At 38.1% G+C, this 20982-nt stretch overlaps 1 protein-coding gene across 2 annotated transcripts in view; it reads left to right on the top strand.

The window, feature by feature from the left end:
• nlgn1 (neuroligin 1) overlaps positions 1-20982 on the top strand; it is a 286547-nt gene that overhangs the window by 96792 nt on the left and 168773 nt on the right. For both annotated transcript variants that reach the window (XM_006801992.3, XM_035912635.2), the window contains one exon: positions 20122-20181. In XM_006801992.3, the coding sequence (XP_006802055.1) occupies positions 20122-20181 (60 nt within the window). The remainder of the gene's footprint in view (positions 1-20121; positions 20182-20982) is intronic.

Raw genomic sequence — 20982 nt, 5'->3', positions numbered from 1 at the left:
CAGCCTATTGTAGAAATAGATAAATTAGGAAAAATAAAAATCAATTTTTATGTCTCTTGCTCTCTACTAGTGGATAACACAAAGTAAAATCATCTCAATTTGTGGCTAGAATATCATCAGCAACCAAGCTAGTGATATTCTAGCTTTGAAATCATCAACAAGTCCCAGGACAAGGATATAAAATGGGTTTCATGTAGGGTAGAGTTTAATGTATTTAATTTTTATTTTTTTTAATTTGAAGGCAAACATTGATCTCACAGGAAAATATGACGAGGGATATTTTTAGTTGAGAATTACTGTTTTTTACAAAATAGCAAATATAACCACACATAAAGGCTTCCAATATTTGTTTGCTATTATGTTAAAACCTGACCCTCCAAGACAAATAACTTGACCCCAGCCTGACTTGGTTATCCATTCCACTGTGAAGCAAATGACTTCCAAATTCTCCCATAGTCAGTGCTGATTTAGAGAACTAGAAAGAGCAGAGCCAAGGATGGATAGATGAAATATTGATGAAAAGCTAAATGTGTGATTTGTAGCATGGCATCAAAGGCATCTGCTTCACTGGTGCAATGAGGGAGAGAGGGAGCAAGAAGTGAAGGCGGGAAGGTAGTGAGAGAAAAAGATATATGGATGCGTCCAGACCACAGATGATGACAAGAAGTGAACGAATTCCGTCACCGACAGTATGATAACATCATATAGCTGTATGGTAAGGCATCTCTTTGTAGCTATTTCTGTCACGCTATCAGAAAGATACCATATGAAAATATTACTTTCTAAATATCTTTTTTATGGTAAACTAGCTTTAGATTTGGATAAAAATCGTCATCATAAAATGCAATGTGATGTAGATGTGCTACATATTTGGAGTCGGATGAGTCTGTAATCTACAAACATATATGCAATTGGCGATGTAAATTTTGACTAGAATAATAAATATTTGCTTATTGCAGCTTCATAAAAGTGAAGAGCTTTTGGCTCTACTCCCTTTCATATAATTGCATAAATGCCTTTGCACTCCAGAAAGTTTTAAAGAGGAGACCCATTACACTAGAATCTGTTGATCACTTGGGCTCATTTTATGAGTATGATAAATGTCTCACTTTATGTTTTCCTCACCCAAGGCTTAAGAGTGGGTATTATTTAAGGTCATATTAAGCCATCATCTACACAGGTGAATGGGAAACCACACTGGCCTCTTATACCAGATGTTTTGAATTATGTCTAAGGTGTTCTCTTTCTGCACATCAACATTCCTCAGCTGGACAGCAGTCGTAATTCTTTCATATACTGATTGATTTTCACTGCAATTGCAATTCTATTGCATAGAAAATAGCACCTATATTTTTGCAGCTTCAGTTGCTAAAGTGCGGGCATCTTTAACTTTTCCGAGCTCATTCAAAATTTAGATTTAAATACAGTAACATCTATAAGGATAGCATATGGCATTTGACATATCATTATGTTGATCAGGATAAAGGAAGGATGTGGAACAGGATCTCGAAATCTAGATGATGGCGGTGGTGGTGAGAGAGCATAGTTATAGTTATGTTTGGAAGAGATTTTCTGAACATCTAGAAAGAGGTGAGCGTGTGAATAAGAGGTTCCATATATGATGGTCTCAAAGGGAGAATAACAGGTGAGATTTAAAGTATGTGGAGTGGAGGCTGATTGGCCTGATGAAGGTAGGCAGAAAGATGATTGGACTACACCAGTGATGTCAGCATTGAGCTTGGCATCATGGGAAAGTGGAAGTGATGTAAATCATAGATTAGGCACCAAACACCTGGGAAGCAGACAGATGTGTGACTACAGATCTTCCTTATTGAACCTACTCATATGCTTCATTAATATTTTTGTAGCTACTGTTGCTAAAGTGTGGGCATCTTTAACTTTCCTAGCTCATTCAAACTTTTGATTTAAAAGCAGTAAAATCCCTAAGCATAGCATATGGCGTACAACACTGCATTGTGTGGTCCTGAATGAATAAAAGAGAACAGGATCCCAAAGACTAGTTGGTGGCGGAGGCGGTTGTGCTAGAGCAAGGTTATGATTGGACGAGATTTTATGGATTACCCAGGTGACTGTGGGAAAAAGAAATTCCATAAATGATGGTCTCAAAGGGAGAATGATAGAACTGATGATGATTGGTAATGATATGGCCAAAAACATTGGATCACAGTTTTGAAGACTGGATTGAGAGAAGAGCTCGATAGCTGGGAGAAAATGAAGCTGAAAGAGCAGAGCAGCAGGATAACTCAAGAACCTGTGTTACGCTTAATAAATGTATAGAAAAACCTCATTTTAGCATTCAGGGTGTTGCGTATGTCCTGCTAGTTTTCTCAAGTGAAGTCAAGTGAATTATTTTTCACCAGTTTGAGAGGTAATTTTTTTGACTTGCTAACTGTCTTCTTGTCTTATAGATAAATTAAATGTTATAGTCCATACTTAATTACTTACCACTTGCAAATGCAAAACCCTGACATACACATTAGGTGTATCTGATAAATGCAGCAGCAATAAAATTGTGTGCTGTAAAAACCCATAATTAAAGATGATGGCAGACAAACAGGACACCAGACACACCACACAGTGCAGGACGAGCACCCATTGCAGTGGGTAACGTTCTGCAACTAATTTTAGAAATGGCAAAATATCTGTGGCAGTATCGGTACATAAAGTACAGACTTATTGCTCTGTTTGCTCGTCTTTCACCCTTCTTTTTCTACCCTTCTACCCCTCCACTAACTTTTCTTTTATCCAAGCCAAATGCTAATGCAGCCAGAAGGTTCTTTGAAATTGAAATGATGTGAAAATAGAATTTCAGTGGCAAATGAGCTGTGTTTGCTGGTACCGCCGGGGCCAAACGAACCCTTTGAACGTGTCTCTCCCCCAGTGAGGAGGCCCTGTTCTGGGCCGCTGTCTCTCTGGCGCGCCCCTCCCTTTTGACGTCAGCTGGGAAGCTCCCAGTGGAGAAGAGATCAAGCTGAAGCTGAAGTAAAGTAAATGAAATTTTGTTTCACACAAGCGTGCATGCACACGGATCTATACATAACCACATTTGCACATAAACAATGACATGACAAACTTCAAGACAAACACACATTTGAACCTCCATTTGTACTTTCTTCAAGTGCACAGTCCTAAAAAGACAGGAATCAGGATTAAAATAAGCCAAATTCTTTTTTTTTCTTTTTTTTTTTTGACTGGGGAAAAGAAAGGGGAGAAAGAGGGAAAGAAAAACAGCAGGGAAGATGGACGGGGATAAAGGGCAAAAAACAAAAACCAACAAAATAAGCAGACAAAAAATACATATATCAATCACCTGGATCACCTGTTGAGAAAGAAAAAAGAGAGAACAAGCAGAAGAAAAAAAAAGAGCAACATAATAAACAACATCACGATGATCTATGGGAATGTAACAGTAAATACTAAATATTAAACATTATTGTGCAGCACGTAAGATTGACAGCTTTGAGGTAGGAGCCAAAAAGGGTGTAGTTTGTGTGTGTGAGCACCCGTGTGTACACCTGTGAGCCTGAAGCAAGTATGGAGGAGATCAAAACTCCAGACATCCAGAGGCCCTCAGAACACAAGAGACCAAAAAGGGGCAGCCGCGCCACTATCCCAGAAAGAGCTGAGGAGAGCCCCAGATGAGGGGTCACTCAGCAGCCGCGGAGCAGTAGCCAGGGGGGGTTGCAGTGACGTGCCCGTGAGCTCCGCCGACAGCCAGCTGTGCCAGAGTGACTGAGCCCCAGGCTGAGGGCACCCCACCCCCGAAGTGGCCCAAGCTAGCCCCAGGCTCCAGGCCCCGACAAGCAGCCACCAAGGATTGAGCCGGTGTGTACCTGGGCGCCCACCCCCGGACACAAAGAACCACCTACGCACCGATGTCTGAGGGCGTCTGCCACTGGCAGGGGAAGTGGTGGGGGAGATGGGCCTCAATACACTGAAAGGCCTGAGATAAGCCAAATTCTGACGTGAAATAAGATAATTAGATATACCTGAGAGTTAGTTAGTGAACACTGTAACTTTCAAAGACTTACACAACTCATAGCCTTTGCTATATTTCAAATCCAATGTGCTTCAGTGTAGAGATTAAACAGTGGACTGCTTTGTGGATGAAGATTAGACACATGCACAACAGACCTGTCTTGAACAGTTTTTTTGGAATGGTGTCAGTGTCAGGAAAGCAAAGTTTAAAAACTCCGAGACACGGAATTTGATCAACAACATCCTCTTGTGGGGAAAGACAAACACACCGACCCACCGAAGACAGCCAGGAGATATGAAATGAAGAAACGGAGAGAGAAAACGCTAACGAGAGATGAGAGAAAGCGAAGACAATGGTTCAACTGAAGAGAGTGTTTAAATTGTCATTGTTTCAGATGACAGCAGTCCCAGCCCAAATCCCTCTGAACATGCTCTTTGCTTTCTGACACGTGCATACACACGCAAATTCTGCAGGAGTGAAAAGACGCACACAAAAGGAATTCATAAGAGCATCAAATGTGTATTTAACCTGCATTCTTCCTAATGACTAGCAAGGGGCTCCTCCTCTGGCTCCAAAAAGACATCTTGTTGTACTGAAACGTATGACCATACTAGTCACTTGATCTGTGGCCTCTGGAAAAAGTCTCATATGAAACCCATGCATTTTGTGATTACTACTTTTAGGTTTGGTTGAATATAACATGATGTACATTTTGTAAATCATGGTCTGAAATTCCAATAGACACACATGATTACCGTATGAGCGTGGCGTGCCAATGGGTTTATGAGTCATATGTGCCTTTTGGTTTCAAAACACCACAAATGTGCAGCTCAAAGCTTAAAGATGGGATTTCACTAACAAATCTGTGAGATCACAGTGGCTTCATCTATAAGATACTTTTACTTCTAATGGCCATATTAAGTGATTTACCAGTATATGAAAATTGTGGAAATTTATTCCAGTCCAGTAATCACATTTCCAATTATTAGTTTTTTTGTTAGTTTCTTTTCTTTTCCTACAAACAGGTGGGTAATGTGCATTTTGTTAAATATGTCATGGAGTAATTTAAAAATAGGTGTAAATGACAGAGTTATTGGGACAGACTGGATTAGAAGCAGAGCAAGTGAGTCACACATCATGGTAGAGTAATGAAAGATATGAATGTGATATCACTGTGTGGGACTGAGGCAACAGGTTGTTTTTTTTTTCTTCTGGAATATGCGATGATTGCATACTGCAGTATATGAATGTACAGTGTGTGTATGTGTTTACTTGTATAAGTGTTTGGGTGTACGCTCCTTTGTTCCTGTAGCAGACATGTCAACACTTGTCAAGTCACAAAAACTTCAAGCAGTTGCTTTCTTTGAAAAAGAAAGAGTCTGATCTTCACAATCAGCGGTTGTATATGAAACACGAGCATGGCCTGATGTGGCCTCTCTTCAGTCTCTGCGTAGATGCCTTTGCTGCCTTGTGCATCACATTCTGGCCCTCTGCCCAGTATGGAAATATCCCTCAGCCTTAATGGACATTTCATTTAATAATCAGTGATTGATCACTGCTGGTAATCGTGTATAAGTAGGAAGATTCTGAGATGAAGAATATTCTCAGTCAATAATTGGAAAATGTAGAGAGCTCTGCAGAAAGACATGCTACTGTGCTGCCAATAGCAGCATGTCTCCTTAACTCTCCACTTGTCAATATGGCATTTATTTGCCAGTGGCAATTAGCACCATGAAGTCATGTTCCTGAGTTAGAGTCACATCAACCTCACAGAGCTAATTAGACACACTTGACCTTTTCTGTAAGAAGCTAATTTTAGCCATGAAACTTCACTTGAAGATGAGACTAAGACAATTTGATTTCGATTGTAAGTGGGGACATATTAAGTTTAGCTTACATGACAATTCAAAATTTGTTTGTGGGTGAAGTACTTAATAATAACCATGTAATAAATACAGTGATTTTAAATTGCTTTTAATAGTGTAGCTCGATAGCTCTGTTAAAATGTCCTGCCTCCAGTATTAAGTCATAAACAGTCATAAATATACGTGTTGTTACTGTAGATACAGTTGAGTTAAAAAATAATGAAAAGTTATTGCTATGGTTTTTATTTATTCTTGTTTGTATATTTTCTGACAGATATTATGAACAACATTGACAAAGTTCAGAATAGTCTAATTCTATAAACACTACGAAACGCTTCCGTTTTCAAACAAAAATGTGTTTCTAGTATTAGAACAGTTATTAACATAAGGATGTAAAAATGTTCATGTATGACTCTAGAAAGTTATAAAATGCTAAAAAAAAGTTGCTAAATGTTTAAAAAACTAAATATGTGTTTTATAAAAGAAATGATCTAATGTGAAACTGTATCAGTTTAAGATAATTATTGTAGAAACTGCCAGCCTGTCTCATTTGATGGTATCTAGATTCTTATCACTTAATATGGCAATCCAGGTAGTGTTTTTTTTAATGTTTTAATTGTATTGAAATTCAATCTGGCTTGGGTCAGCCCTATACAGTCAAGATGTGTAAATAATTAAACAGCCAACGTTAAACCTTTTTTGTGACTAATGAGCTTCTCAACATCAGTTTTCATTGATGTTTTTACCTCCTCTGGTCCATAGCAGATATGACCCCAGGAGAGATTCTCCAATCAGACGCACACAGGGATAAGATGCACACTCACACACGCACACACCTGCCTTAAGGTGTTTAAAAGTCAACCATGTTTGTGGCATTTTATGACATTTATTATTCATGAAGGTGGCAGTTCGGTTTCTGTTTGTGATAGAGTAACAAATGCAATTTACATTACATATTGCTACTTCTCTAAACTGAACATGATGGTATCCATCAGTGGATGCGAGCAGAGAAAATGTGTGGCTGTGTGTGTCTTAGTTCATGTCGGTCAAACAACCTATACTATACAAATTAATAGCATCCTACTCTTTGCATTGTGCACTATGCTGCAGAAACATAAAGCTTCCTTATTGAGAAATTATTCATATCAAGCATGCAAAAAATATACCATGTCCTGTGACAGGTCCTTTTTGAAAGGAACTATCAATACATTTTACAGAATACTAAGAATAATGCCTTTTAAGGGCTTTAACTGTTAATCTAGAAGGAGTACTTTGTTGACGTGTGACACAAAAAGGCAACTTTACGTACTTTCATCTGCTCCCTTTCTACAAGGGGTTGCCATTTTGGGTTGCTCGTTATGTTTCATTTGGCAGTTTTACTCTGCATGCCCTTCCCAGTGCAACTCCAAAGGTGATTTGTGTATTTAAACAATAAACTTTAATGGACTAAAATCGTCATTGTCAGTCACTGACCTACAAAACTAGTTCACACCTTATTTATAAATTCTTGAATTGAGTTTTTATGGCACTTTAAAGGCATGTTATTTGTTACCTTGAATGAGAATAACGATAGATCTACCCTTTTAAAATGTTTTAATTCAATTTTCATTTGTTTTATACTGTAGAGACAGATGATAAAGAAAAGTGAGAAAGCTGAGCTGCGGTTCATTCCCATGGAGCTCGATGTACGTGGCTTTTATAGTAATTGGTTTTGTTCCCATGAAGCACGTTGCTTCCTTTTTAAGGTCTCCTTTACATCGTGTGCACAAAGCAGGAAACAAACATTTTGGAAGATGCTTTTTAACACGCAAATGCGGCTTCTGGCTGCTTCGGTAGCTCGGTAGGCCAAGGCACACGCACTGTTTGTTCCTACTAAATCCCATCCTGTTTCATCTTTTATGTCATTGTTGGTGCCTGCTGTCTACAAAAGAAAACAACTTTGAAACGGTGCCTTAAAGAAAATAAGAAAATGTTGGCTTTTATGGTGTATAATAAACTGAGCTCAGTATGGTGGTGATTATGAAGAGGTAGGGGCTTAATGCAACTCTCAGCCCCTGTTGGATTTTTTCCATTTTCATTATTATTATTATTATTATCATTATTATTATTATTATTATTATTATTATTATTATTATTATTATTATGTTGACCAATCAAAAAACCCTTTGGTTAAAATAATATTTCTGATTATCTGAACAGTGCCACAGCGGTTGGCATGGTCACCTCATGGTTCAGATACATTTTCCTGGAGTTTGCATGTTCTCGCTGTGAATGTGCAGGTTCTTTCGGGATATTCCAGCTTCCTCCGGTGGTTCAGACATGTATGTTAAGTTAACTGGATATTCTGAATTGGTTGTGACAGCCTATGTGATATACTGGTGTACCCCGCCTCCCATGCTATTTGGTGGGTGACTGTGTGGGCCAATAACTTTGTTTTTTGGGGGTGTGTGTGGCAGTGGAGGAATTATATAAAGAATTCTACATAAATAAAAATAAGTTCATAGAAATTGATGTCAAATTTTAAACTCTTACATGGATATAAAAGTCAGCTAAAGCACACATAAAGCTCATAATGCTGAATTTTCCAAAGATAAACTGAAGCATGTCCAGTGTTGGGGAGTAACGGAATACATGTACCGCCGTTACGTATTTAAAATACAAAATATGAGTAACTGTATTCCGTTACAGTTACCGTTTAAAAATGTGGTATTTAGAATACAGTTACTTTGTTGAAATAAATGGATTACACGGCGGTACTTCCCTGTTTCATATTGTCGCGGGTCAGGACTGTTTGGGTTTTGCTTGACAGCTACGTTCTGTTGTTCCAGGCGGCAGCGTTACGGTTGCCATGGTTACAGGGTGACGCTCTCTCTCTGCGTGTTTCCTGGGTGAGAGAGCGCCTGTTGTTGTTATGCTAAGCTAATAGGCAGAATGCTACAAGTATAGCTCTAAAGAATGTAGCCTCATGGGCAGTGTAGTCCGTGCTGCAGGGAGAATGGACTGCCATACCCGTTATGTGTCTGTGAGCGAGGGAGGGAGAAAAAGGAAAAGTAGGAGCTGTCATCGAGCAAAAACGGGAGCTGGAAACATGTAAATATAATAATAACCACTGCAGCCAAGAAGAGTGCCTGACAAGCCTACTTGTAAGTAAGCTATTAAGACTCGACTGTACACCGTGTTCGTGTTTTCCTCCAAAAACAATAAGTTCTGTTGGAGCAGCCTTTCAACGCCTCTCTCTGTCTCTCGCTAGCAAAGTTGACCCAGACAACAAAGTAAAGCTAGTTTTCAGCTACGAGCCCGACACAGAACCCACCGTATTAGTCAGAGGTCCGTTTACTACGGTTCGGAGCCGCGAACCTTCAGTAACAGTAATAAATCACAGCAATAGTACATTCACGTAGTTGTAAACAGCATGATAATATATTAAGTAATCCAAAGTATTCAGAATACGTTACTCTCATTGAGTAACGTAACGGAATACGTTACAGAATACATTTTGGGGCATGTATTCTGTATTCTGTAATGGAATACATTTTAAAAGTAACCTTCCCAACACTGAGCATGTCATTTATGTCATGTCATCTAAAAATAAAAGCTGTGCCATACATGTTTTTAGACCATTAAATCACCAATGAATTACGATACATTCTATCACCGGAGCCATTTCTTATACAGTTCTACACAAACATCTTTTCTCCCGAGCCTTGCCTCAAAGCCTGAAGTCAAAATCCATATTTCTTTCTTGTGTAAGTAGGGTTGCATACTCGGGTTTAAAACCTCTGCAGTTCCTGTCATGGCATATTTCACAGAGCAGTGGGTGAACACAGAGCAGAGCTGACAAGTCGCACTGCATGAGGAGAGAAGGCTCAGTTCAAAAACAGCTTGACTCACTGATAAATGCACTGGCCACTGGCCTATTAGCTGACAGTGTGGGTCAAAATGAGTCAGTTAACAAAACGAGAGAGACAAACAGAGAAAGACAAAAACATTGTCTCGTTTGATGACAGACATGCTGTTCTGACACATTTTATCGTATACGTAAGATTCATCAGTAACTACTCAACTATGTTCAGTCTCCCAACCATTTTTGGTAATGGGTTGAGTCAAGACTGACAAATCCAGCAATACTAGTGTTGTACCTGCTGGCGTGGACATACACTGCTGTGTGATTCCGCCTGTTTATGGAGGCTTTACAGCTACATACTTGGTCCAGTAAATCTACTCCTTTTTATCATGACTCTCTCTAAGCAAGACTGACTTCAAACTTAATGCTTCACTTATTTGAGTGTCCAGAAATAAACCTGGCAAGCCTGAGGTAGTCCATCTTAATGTTTATGCAATAGGTAAGAAGAAGACTAACCACATGCAGAGATTTTTAAGTTTGTTGGGAATTGTCATTATGTCACATATAGTCTGATTACTGAGTACCCCAGCTCTTCTTTATCAATATTTCCAGGTTTACACATTAGTTACAATCGAAGTGGCTTTATACTATGACACACGAGATGAAGTCTTTCTTGAGATGATTTTACATATGTCAATCTGTCATTCCAAACTAATCTTTTCATAATATATTTACAGATATAATCTTCATAACAACTAGGTCTCTCCTGTGTTCAGTTAACAAAGTAGAAAAGGGGAGGCACTCTTTAACTCTGGAAAACAACTTTAAAACAAGATCAGTCATCCAGGTTATCGAAGTCTAAGGAGCTTGGAAAGAAAAGCGTCTGGACTTGTCTAAGTTTCTTGAAGGATGAGAGGTAAAACATCTTCAAGAAAGAAGACTTCAAGAAATCCAGACGCTTTTCTTTCCAAACTCCTTAGACTACTTTAAAACAAGCAGATGTGTAAATACCCTTGAATAAACCCATTGCTTTAAACCTCTGACTTCTGTTTGAGCTGCTGCTTTAATTGTTGACTAAAACATGACCAAAAGCTTTCGTCCCACCTTATGCTGATGGACATTTAACAGATATTTCTCTATAAGACCTCTATAACCTCCTATTTCACAAGTCCAATTGGTAAAAATGAGTTTTTATTTGATAATTGACGCATGTTTATGCAAATGCAGGCGCTGTTAGCAGATGAATTCCTCAGAAAATGTGCAAATTAAAGCTAAGAGCTCCTGACATTTATTTTTGTTCTTCTCTTTTTTCTTACTTCTCTGCTGTTCTTTTTTTTTTCTTTTTTGCTCGCTCGTTTGCATACTAGTCACACATCTTCGCTCATGTCCTCCCCTCCCAGACTTTGACTCACTGACATTGACAGCGTGGGTGTTTGTTTCATTAGAAAGCAGTAGAAGGAGAAAGAACAGTGGAAGAATACAAAAAAATTAGCAGTAGCAGGGACGGATAGGAGAACAAGAAATATGAACAGATAAAAGGAATGACAGGAGAAAGCAAAACAAAAAAGAGAAAATAAATGCAGTGTGAAACAAGTCAAGGTGAGAAGGATATTTAAGTGTGAAAAGCTTTTAGTTCTCCAGAACATTACTTTGTAACTAGTTACAGCTCAGTTGATCTTTCCAGATTTTTATTGCTGGTCTTTCCAATTTTTCTTTCAAATTTTCTTTTCTCTAATTATTTTAGAAACATTGTTTTAACAACTTCGAAATTTTATGTTCACTGGCACCAGTTCATGTTCTCTTCTCTTATGTTCCTTCTTGTGTCATTTGCAGTAAGTAAACATGTTGCCTGAATTCAATTCTGTGATCAAGTTTATTTCAAGTAAAAATAGTTGCACATATTTTTCTACTGTTGACAACCAAAACTAGGTATGTGTGCATTTTATTACTCATTTGTGTATAGTCACAAACTGTGGACCCACTTCCCTCAAAGTGCCATAAAGCAAGCCCCTATAAATTCAATTAGTCGGTTTTGCAATGGCAAATAGTTTAAGTTTCAGTTACTGTTAGTAGACTCAGTCTTCAGGAAATGTCAATCAACATGTATTACTACCCTCTCTAGAGAGGTATAAAAAAACAGGCAAATACATCCATGGAAAGGTTTCCAGTCTTAAGACATAAAGAAGAAATGTTACTGCAGTAAAGGTAGTTTGTTTTATAACCTGGGTCGTCGAGATCAGTGTTTTTTCCAACCTTTTAAAACCACGGCACATATTTCACATTAAAAAAAAAAATCACACGGCACACCACCAAACAAAAATGTAACAAAAAGCATATTGATAATTTTTTCCTGCCCACGTGGCATGGCGGAATTGGCTTGGTTTGTCCCCAGCATACCTTTTTTGCTTTCCTCTGACCACTACTCATGCTATGGCCTTCATCTGGGTCAGAATTTTCTCCAGGACCCAGGTCAGATTGACCACTTTTTTTTTTCAGATATTTATCTATTGCTATTACGTGTTGTGTCATCTCACAGCATGACTATTATGTAATTTCTTCTTCTTCTTCTGTTTTACTGGCAGTTGGCAACCTATTTAATTAGAGCTGGTAGTTGTATTGCCCTCTAGTGAAATAGAATTTAACTGTTCTGCCCGTAACTCACGCCGATCGCTTAGAGTACTAATCAGGTGGAACTAGATAATTTTCCACGGCACACCTATGCGCCACGGCACAGTGGTTGGGAAACACTGGTCTAGATTATCTTACATGAAGCATAGAGTTACTGATACCCTCCACTGTACTAAGTAGTTACCCAGTTATCATATGTTAGTGGTAGGTATTACATATGCATATGCTTTTTTCTTAATTTCACATTTACCCTCAATATGGAGAATGTTGTTTGAAAAGTTGGTGCTTGTACCACCTACACATTACTGCAGAACTGTGCACATCAACACAAGCATTTCAGTGATCAGCATTTCTTGCAAAATGCATCGACTTCTTTTATTTTGTTGTCACTGGTATTGCTTCTAATATTCACATTACTGTTACTATAATCTTTCATAGGTCTAAGATTAGCTCCATTTTTTTTTTTCACTTGTGCTGGTAGAGGGAAAAACTGAAAAACTCATGAAATGATTTTCAATCCTGTCTGTCTCTTCTGCCTAATCTTACTTCATATGCTTCAGGCATAGTTCCTGATGATGATATGGAATATTAATGCATCTTCCCCCATGAACAGACTTCCCTTTAGGTTTTCATAATCTTAGGATCTTCTGTGTTTGGACACATTTTCCCATTTTCATGACATATTTCAGTCATTTCCCAGACAGCTCGTACACATTATGTTTCACAGTCATCTGAATAAATGGCAGCTATATTCTGTTCTCTGATGCACAACTGTTTTGATGGATAGCTTCTTTTTTTCTTTCATTATAAGTAAAGTCTATATATTTCAAAGCCCAAACACTTCAAATCTAACCATAAAATGTATGGACACTTTTATAGAACAAGCTGATGTACATTGAGAAAAGGATAACAGAATGTAAGATAAGCGCCAGTTTTTATTGGTTATCATTAAAATATTTGACTGAGGAATGGGAAGTCTTTCGTCTTTGGTTCAAAGATACCAATGGTGACTGATTGTTGGAATGCAACAATCATTATAACAGTGTTAATATTTCAACAACACTGCAATATTAACCAGTTATAAACATTAACCCAGCTATTGCACTGTGCATGTTAACATTAGGTGCTGAAACGTTAGTAATTACCCGCATCAGTCTTCTGTTATCATTAAGTTAGCAGCTAGCGGTTATGGCTAATAATAAAATGATAATGTGGGAGGTAATGGTATCATGATCCTGTACTTCTATGAAGTTAATAGACAGTCTATGGAGCTTGGAAAGAAAAGCGTCTGGACTTCTTTAAGTTGCTTGCAGACGTTTCACCTCTCATCTGAGAAACTTCTTCAGTTCTAGGGTCAAATGGTGGAGAGTCCCAGATTTAAGCCCTGTGGGCGTATCCCCCCACAAGGGACAATGGACCCCCTAATGATCCTCTACCTAATCACATGAGCCAAGGTGTTAAAACGGGTGTAGGTCACAATCAGCCAAGGTTTCGGGTGAGCTCATTGTGAAACCTAGCCCCATCCTGTCATGTGATTTCCTGAGGTCAGATGGCCCAGGATGTGAGTGGGCGTTAAGGGAAGCGGAAGGGAAGGGATCTTAAAACTGGATTATGGATGGCAGACAGCTGGTGTCGTAAACCCCTGACTCTGTTCAAAGATGGTCGCTCACAACATCCCAGTTTACTTCAGCAGCAGCACACTCAGACAGAAACTGGTTCATCCCAAAGACAAAACTTCCAAAACACAAACTTAATAATGTAGTATATGCTGTACAGTGTAGTGAGGAATGCCCAGACCTCTACATTCGAGAGACCAAACAGCCACTTCATAAACGCATGGCACAACATAGAAGAGCCACCTCCACGGGACAAGTCTTGGCAGTCCATCTCCATCTAACCTCCATCTGACCTCGAAAGGTCACTGTTTCGAGGATGTCACATTTTGGACAGAGAAGACAGATGGTTTGAAAGAGGAGTAAAAGAAGCCATTTATGTCCACTGTGAGTGACCATTTTGAACAGAGGCGGTGGCTTACGACATCAACTTTCTGCCTCTATTAATCCCGTTTTGAGATCGCTTCCCAGATGCCTTAATGCCCACTCACATCCTGGGCCATCTGACCTCAGGGTGGGGCTAGGTTTCACAGTGAGCTCACCCGAAACCTTGGCTGATTGTGACCTACACCCATTTTAACACCTCGGCTTGTGTGATTATGTAGAGGATCATTAGAGGCTCCATTGTCCCTCATGGGGGGATACTCCCACAGGGCTTAAATCTGGGACTCTCCACCATTTGATCCTAGAACTGAAGATGCTTCTCGGATGAGAGGTGAAACGTCTTCAAGCAAATCAAAGAAATCCATACGCTTTTCTTTCCAAGCTCCTTAGATTACAATGACCTGAATGACTGAGAACCTTCACAGACAAGTTAATACACAGTTTCAATATAGCGGGATAACATGAATTTGATCTAAAAAGGGATTCTTCCAAAGCCCCAGCTTGACCCTGAAATTTTTTTACCAACAACTTGACATGACAGCCTATCTTACCTACTCAAATATGTAATATGTATCAAATTATATGTAGCTGTATCAAGTTTGAAATTGAAGTATTGTGACAACTCTACATCCTTAACACAATTACTTTAAAAAGAACTGAATACTGATGGTAGGTCATGGAGAAAAGTCTAGAAACCTCTCAAATGTCTTAAATTTTATTTTAAAGTTCTGTACATCTATGTTATTTCCATAACACATCATTTTAAACATAAGACTACAATAATCCAATGATGAAAATAAATAAATAAATAAATTCAGTTCACACAAAAAAGGACTGCAGGCTTTAATATGAGCTCTTGAGAAGAAACGAGTAGAAACCCAAAAATATATTTTTGGACATCAGGCTCATTGTATGACACAGTTCTAACATATCTCTAACACACCTCTCTGAGGTTTTACACATTCTGCTTATTTTCATGCGTCCCGAGTGATTCTCCTCAACAGAGAGTTTGTTGAAGTGCATTAAAGTCCCAGTTCTACCTTGGGGATGGATTCTGTATTTATAGTTTACAGCCTGTGGGGATTTTATCCAAGGTCAGTTGTAGATTACCTATTTGGCTCATTGAGCAGCGAGCTCTGTTAGATCCCCTTTTTAATGTGCATCGGTGATTGATTATGCTAGTGTGTTTCTATGCCAGTAGAGGCCTTGACTGATGCATACAGAGAGCAATATATGTATGTGTGGATAGCTCTTGTGCAGAATGTGCAATCGATGCATGGACTCTCCTCACAATAATTACCTCATCCAGAAGAGGGGAAAGCCTGAGGGTTTAGTGTGTGTGTGTGTGTGTGTGTATCTATCATTCTTGCTTCCCAGCTGGCTTTTTGAGTCATGGATTGTTGCAGTGTCAGAGAGCGTGAAACTCCTCTTCATCAGTCTCCAATCAATGCTGTTGGTGGAAGCAGGGAGATATGAGGATAGAAGGCAAAACGATGGACACAGAGAAAAAGACACCGCAAACGTCAGAGAAAGGCAGAGGATGTAGACTGAGAGACTGAAAATCAAAGTGTAATATTTTGCTCCACTGAATGATGAAGAGAAAAAGAAAAATGAAATGTGCTGTACGGGGTTCTTTTAGGTATGAAAAGGACACTCAGTGTCCCTTTCATACCTAAAAGAATTACAGGAACCATAAGAATATAACAGGGGGACCTTGGGTATTTCTCTAGCTTTAACTTGATAAGTGCTAATTATTAATGACCCACTGACCAAGTTAACTGCACATATCTGTGAATATAATGATTTAAAACATGCTGAGGCCATAAGACACAAGACTTCCTAAACAAAGTCAGACGAACTTCATTGTAAAGGTATTATAGTGAGCTGCTGGGTTGGATAACAGTCTGCACTAATTTACCTAATCAAATGGAAACTGATTGCATATTTCAGATAATTCATAGAGCATTTTTAATCTTTGCCCTAACACCGGTTTTCTCTGCAGAACTAGCGAGTACCAAATTTCTAAATTTCAACTTCTATCTTCAAACTTCTTTCAGTGTGTTTACTGAGGTCCTGTTTAAAGCAATTAAGCTTTTTCCCTCTGAATTACACCTCTTTCACATTTACAAATCAGCCTGTTAGTCTACCAATCTGTGCTCTTGTTCGAAAAACAAAGGGGGGGTATAGTGCAGATATAAGAGAACAGCAATTTGTTAGCATGCAGCAGTAAAGGTGAAGTGATAAGAAGTAGCCACACACTGTAGAAAAAGATAACCTATTTTGAATGCTGTCATCCCATTGAATCACCATCAGTTGTTATCTATCTTATATTGCCAGTAAATGGCAGCTTCTACCAACTGGTAGGATACTGGTAGGTGTCATTAACTCTTTTAACTACGGCTTTGCTGCACTTCTCCAATGGCTAATCACACATTACGCCAGTGTTATACTTTCCTTTGCCATATACAAGATGCAAAAGTCTGCTTGGACAAAGGTGATGCAAATTTTGTTATCAGAGGATGAAAGAAAGACTCTGCGTGGATGTATGCGTGAATTCCAATTTGCTGCGACTCCACAGACCTGTCAGCACCCACACAGCAGACTAAAAGGGCACCAACTGTGAGCCCTTGTAGTCTAGTAGACTATGCACATAAGGACAAGTACACCTGTGTTGGGTCTACAGTGGAGATAATCCTAGCTGTAGTGAGTTTTATTTACTTTTATATATATATATATAAATACCAGGGTGAAAATTTACAGGCCCATTTTCCTAGATTTCTACATTCCTTTCTTTTTATTGGTTTTTAAAATGGATTATAAATGACTTCATGGGTTACAATAGAAGTACAGTATATTTGGTTGGTTATTATCTATGGTAGGGATTAAAACAAAGGTTATCTGAAAAATGTTTGAAGTGTCACGTTCCTAATCACTGATCAGAGCTGATGCCAGCTGAGACTTCACCAGTATCTCTGCTTCAGTTACCCACACACATATAAAAGCACGCATACACTGGTTCAAAATAGCAGGTGAGGACAGGTCGGTGTCAGGACATTCTTGTCACAGCGACGTTCAGTATTGGCACATGATTGTTGAATGATGTCTCTCTCGTTTTCTCTCTCTCCACATGTGTGTGTGTGTGTGATATGACATGTCATGCAGCTGTCTTGCTCTGATCCCAACTAACCCTAAGTCAGAAAAGGTGCTCCTATAAAAGCAGCACATGTGCAATCCAGAGAGCAGTCACATTGTTTTTGTCATTTTTTTAAAATTCTCATAGGTTTTCCAGTTGCTCACAGCTTTTTAATGTTTTTATTTTTTTACTTATTGTCTTTCGATGATACTCATTTCATGTGGATGGTGTTGAGACGTATTTAGTATATTCAGTGTACTGTGCCAGTTAAAGTATTTTAACATTCTAAAATGGATAGTTGCTTTGGTTCATGGAGACTTAAGACTAGACTAGATCTGGAAGTTAGGCTTCTACATCCTATACATATAAATAACACAGATAAAACAGCATTTTAAATTTAAATGTCCTCTTGTAGTTTGGATATTTTTCAGTCAAAAACATATAAACACACCACTTTGTTTTGCTAATTTTCTATCTATCTATATATAAAAACTAATTGTGTACTTGTCTGTCCGAACATGCATTTAAATTGTAGATGCAACAGTTTGAAAAGTAACTGTAGGCTTGCTGTATATTCAGGTATTAGCATGGAGACATATATCACTCAGCGTCGTGTATGCTGAAAGGTTAACACAGATTTTCTCACAACTTTTATGTATTGTTTTGTCACTGATCTCTCTATGCGGCATACTCTATAAACAGGTGACACATCCCTAGACAGCGGCTGCTTTCTCTTTCTTAGACATTTCCCATTTCCTAAGAAGCGACTTGGTGTCCCGGTGCTTATTCAGCACATTGAAAGCACGAGTCAGCTCTCCCTTATCAAATTGCTTGTCATATTCACAAAAGAGAGCTGGGAGACTGCTGCAGGACACACTGATATGCAGTAAGCCAGCTTCCTTTTTAAAGTCATTGGAAAGAAATCAGTGAGCTTAAAATAACCCAAGATATTATGATGGAGGAATTATTACTCTTGGATATGAGTTACTGGCTAGAACCATCTTAACCATTTAAGTCAGTCATCTCCCATTATGGTCTATTTCATAAACATTAACAACAACTCATTTAGTGACATTTCTAGTTTAATATGAGCCATTTATTAGCGTTGACCTTATAAATAGAATAAACTGCTAGATCAGTTTTTAAAAACGGAATTGAAGTATATTTGCATAAAAGTGCCGTCTATTTGCTGCTGTGGTCAATTAAGATATAGAGTAAAGGACTAAAGTGGTGATTTCCTCATCTACTGATGGCACTGTGAGGCACAATGGGCTCACATGTTGTCGATGCCATTGCATGTGTGCGCAACTGTATGTGGGCGGATGTGTGTGTGTGTGTGTGTGTGTGTGTGTGTGTGTGTGTGTGTGTGTGTGTGGTGGGTTGGGGGAGGACCAGTATGCTACTGATGCTATTCTATGTGTCATGCACCTTGAAAGCTTATGTTATTTTTTGATAAGACTGCATGTTTCTGATCTTGTTTGGAATATATATGTATATTTTTTCCTCTCTACGTTTGTATTTGTGTGTGTGTTTGTTTGTAGGTGTGTGAATACTTTAAGCTAGCATGCGTTTTTTCTCTGTGTATGTAAACAATACTGATATTAAAATGACAAACTGTTGTTTTTATGGAGAAGCATCTAACCACTTCCCTTGACAGACAATTGCCTGATAAACTTAAACACTACACAAACACTCAGGTTGAACAAAAAAAATATATGTTTAGAGTATTTAAAGAATCTACTGAAAAAAAATTGAAAAAAAAGTTTAATTCAGTACCCTTATTGTATCTGATCAAAGTGTCAGATGCTTTCATACTTTACTTTTTTTCTTGTATTGATTAAACAAACATACACATAATTAATCTCAATATTATTATGCCAGAGCAAAGTCATTATTGTGTTATTGCTCAGTTTGTTTCCTTTAAATAAAACTGATTATTCTAAATTGTATTATGAAGATTACTATGTGTGCTTATTCATGCTTTATGATTTATAGCATGCCTTGACAAAAGCATGAAAATAAATGGATAAAGAATAACCCAATAATCTCTCAAAAAATATAATTTTTGGGGGGGTTCTGATGTTTGATGATGTCAGATGTTTGTGTGTGTTGTGACATCAAATCACTTTTAAAATGCATTTGGGGAAGTTGTCACATGATTCTCTAGAGTGCTCAGCTCTTAAAAAAAACCTCTGCTTCTTTTACAGTCTTTGTTTTTTTTTTCTCTTCTATTCTGATCAATTCAGTTGTTACCACAATATCTGATGTGTGTAATTTATGCTACTTTATGCAATGTTTTAAAGTTTATGATCTTGAGACGTTTATCTTTAGTTCAGTCTTCATTTTCAACAGAAAACTAACATTTTTTGCCTCTTTTTTAAAGTCCCTCTTTTTTTGGTCTTTAACTTCTTAAATGAACTCGTGCAGAGTAAATTCCAACATTAAACAAAGTGGACATTGTGGTAATGTTTGCCCAGTCCGCTTGTCAATGTGAAGATTTTTCTAAAAAGAAAAAAACAAAAGAAAAGAAAAAAGGGGGCTATAAAATCAGTAATGATTGAAAAAACTTTCTTTCTTTTGAGAGCATCTTTTGAAGACTGTTTGTGTTCTTGATCACCTTGTTTTCCTCCATCTTCTCCTTCTTGGTCCTATAGGTCCCCTTACAAAGAAACACAGTGATGATTTAGGTGATAGTGACCGCACGGACGACGAAGGTATTTTTTCCCCCAATGCCAAACTGATTTGCATGACAAGGGAAATCAAACTTACCCTTTCTCCTACAATTTTTATCTTCTTTGATTTTCTTACATTTCTTGTCCTTTTTTTGAAATTGATGGACATTTTCTTTTTGCTCTTTACTCGTAAACTCTCTTTTTGGGCTGGATGTGTTTTGTCCTCTTCAGCTTGATGTCTAAAATTTCCATGTCTTCCACCATTCTTTGATATTAAAACTGTAACATATGTAGATTACCTGCTTGGATTTGCTGTTTCCTTTTCTTTACTTTTCTATGTTGCATCCCACCAGCAGATAGAATAACTATTAACCCTTCAGTCAGCTCTTAACACATTTTTGCATGTTTTTTGTTTTGATTTGCCTCGTTTCTAAAATATGATCATGTTCAAAAGTTTAACCGCTGGCTAACTGGCTTTCTTCTACAGTAACAGATCTATTTATGTTTTTGGCATCAAAATAACCTTTGTAAATATGATTAAAATACTAGAAGACATGTTAATATCTTTCTCAGCCCTAGTTGCTGCAAAGACTTGTGGGGTGCAATGCTGGACCTAACTTACTACCTACCGTGGCTACTTGATGCCAATGTCCAAAATTATTTTGTAGGTAAAAATTGTGATTAGCTAACAGGAATGTTGGGCAGTGATACATTTATTCAGCATTTGCAAGGAACCCATATGACATGGCATTATGTTTAAGGTTTTCACCGATGTCCTCACTGTACATAAACACTCTATCACTTGGTAATTTCAGTGGAGCAATCATGTTGCTTCTTTGATTG

Source organism: Neolamprologus brichardi, chromosome 23 (genome assembly GCF_056152115.1).
Source record: "Neolamprologus brichardi isolate AB-2024 chromosome 23, ASM5615211v1, whole genome shotgun sequence".
Taxonomy (NCBI): domain Eukaryota; kingdom Metazoa; phylum Chordata; class Actinopteri; order Cichliformes; family Cichlidae; genus Neolamprologus; species Neolamprologus brichardi.
Note: the sequence above shows the minus strand (reverse complement) of the source record. Positions and strands in the feature narration are given on the sequence as shown.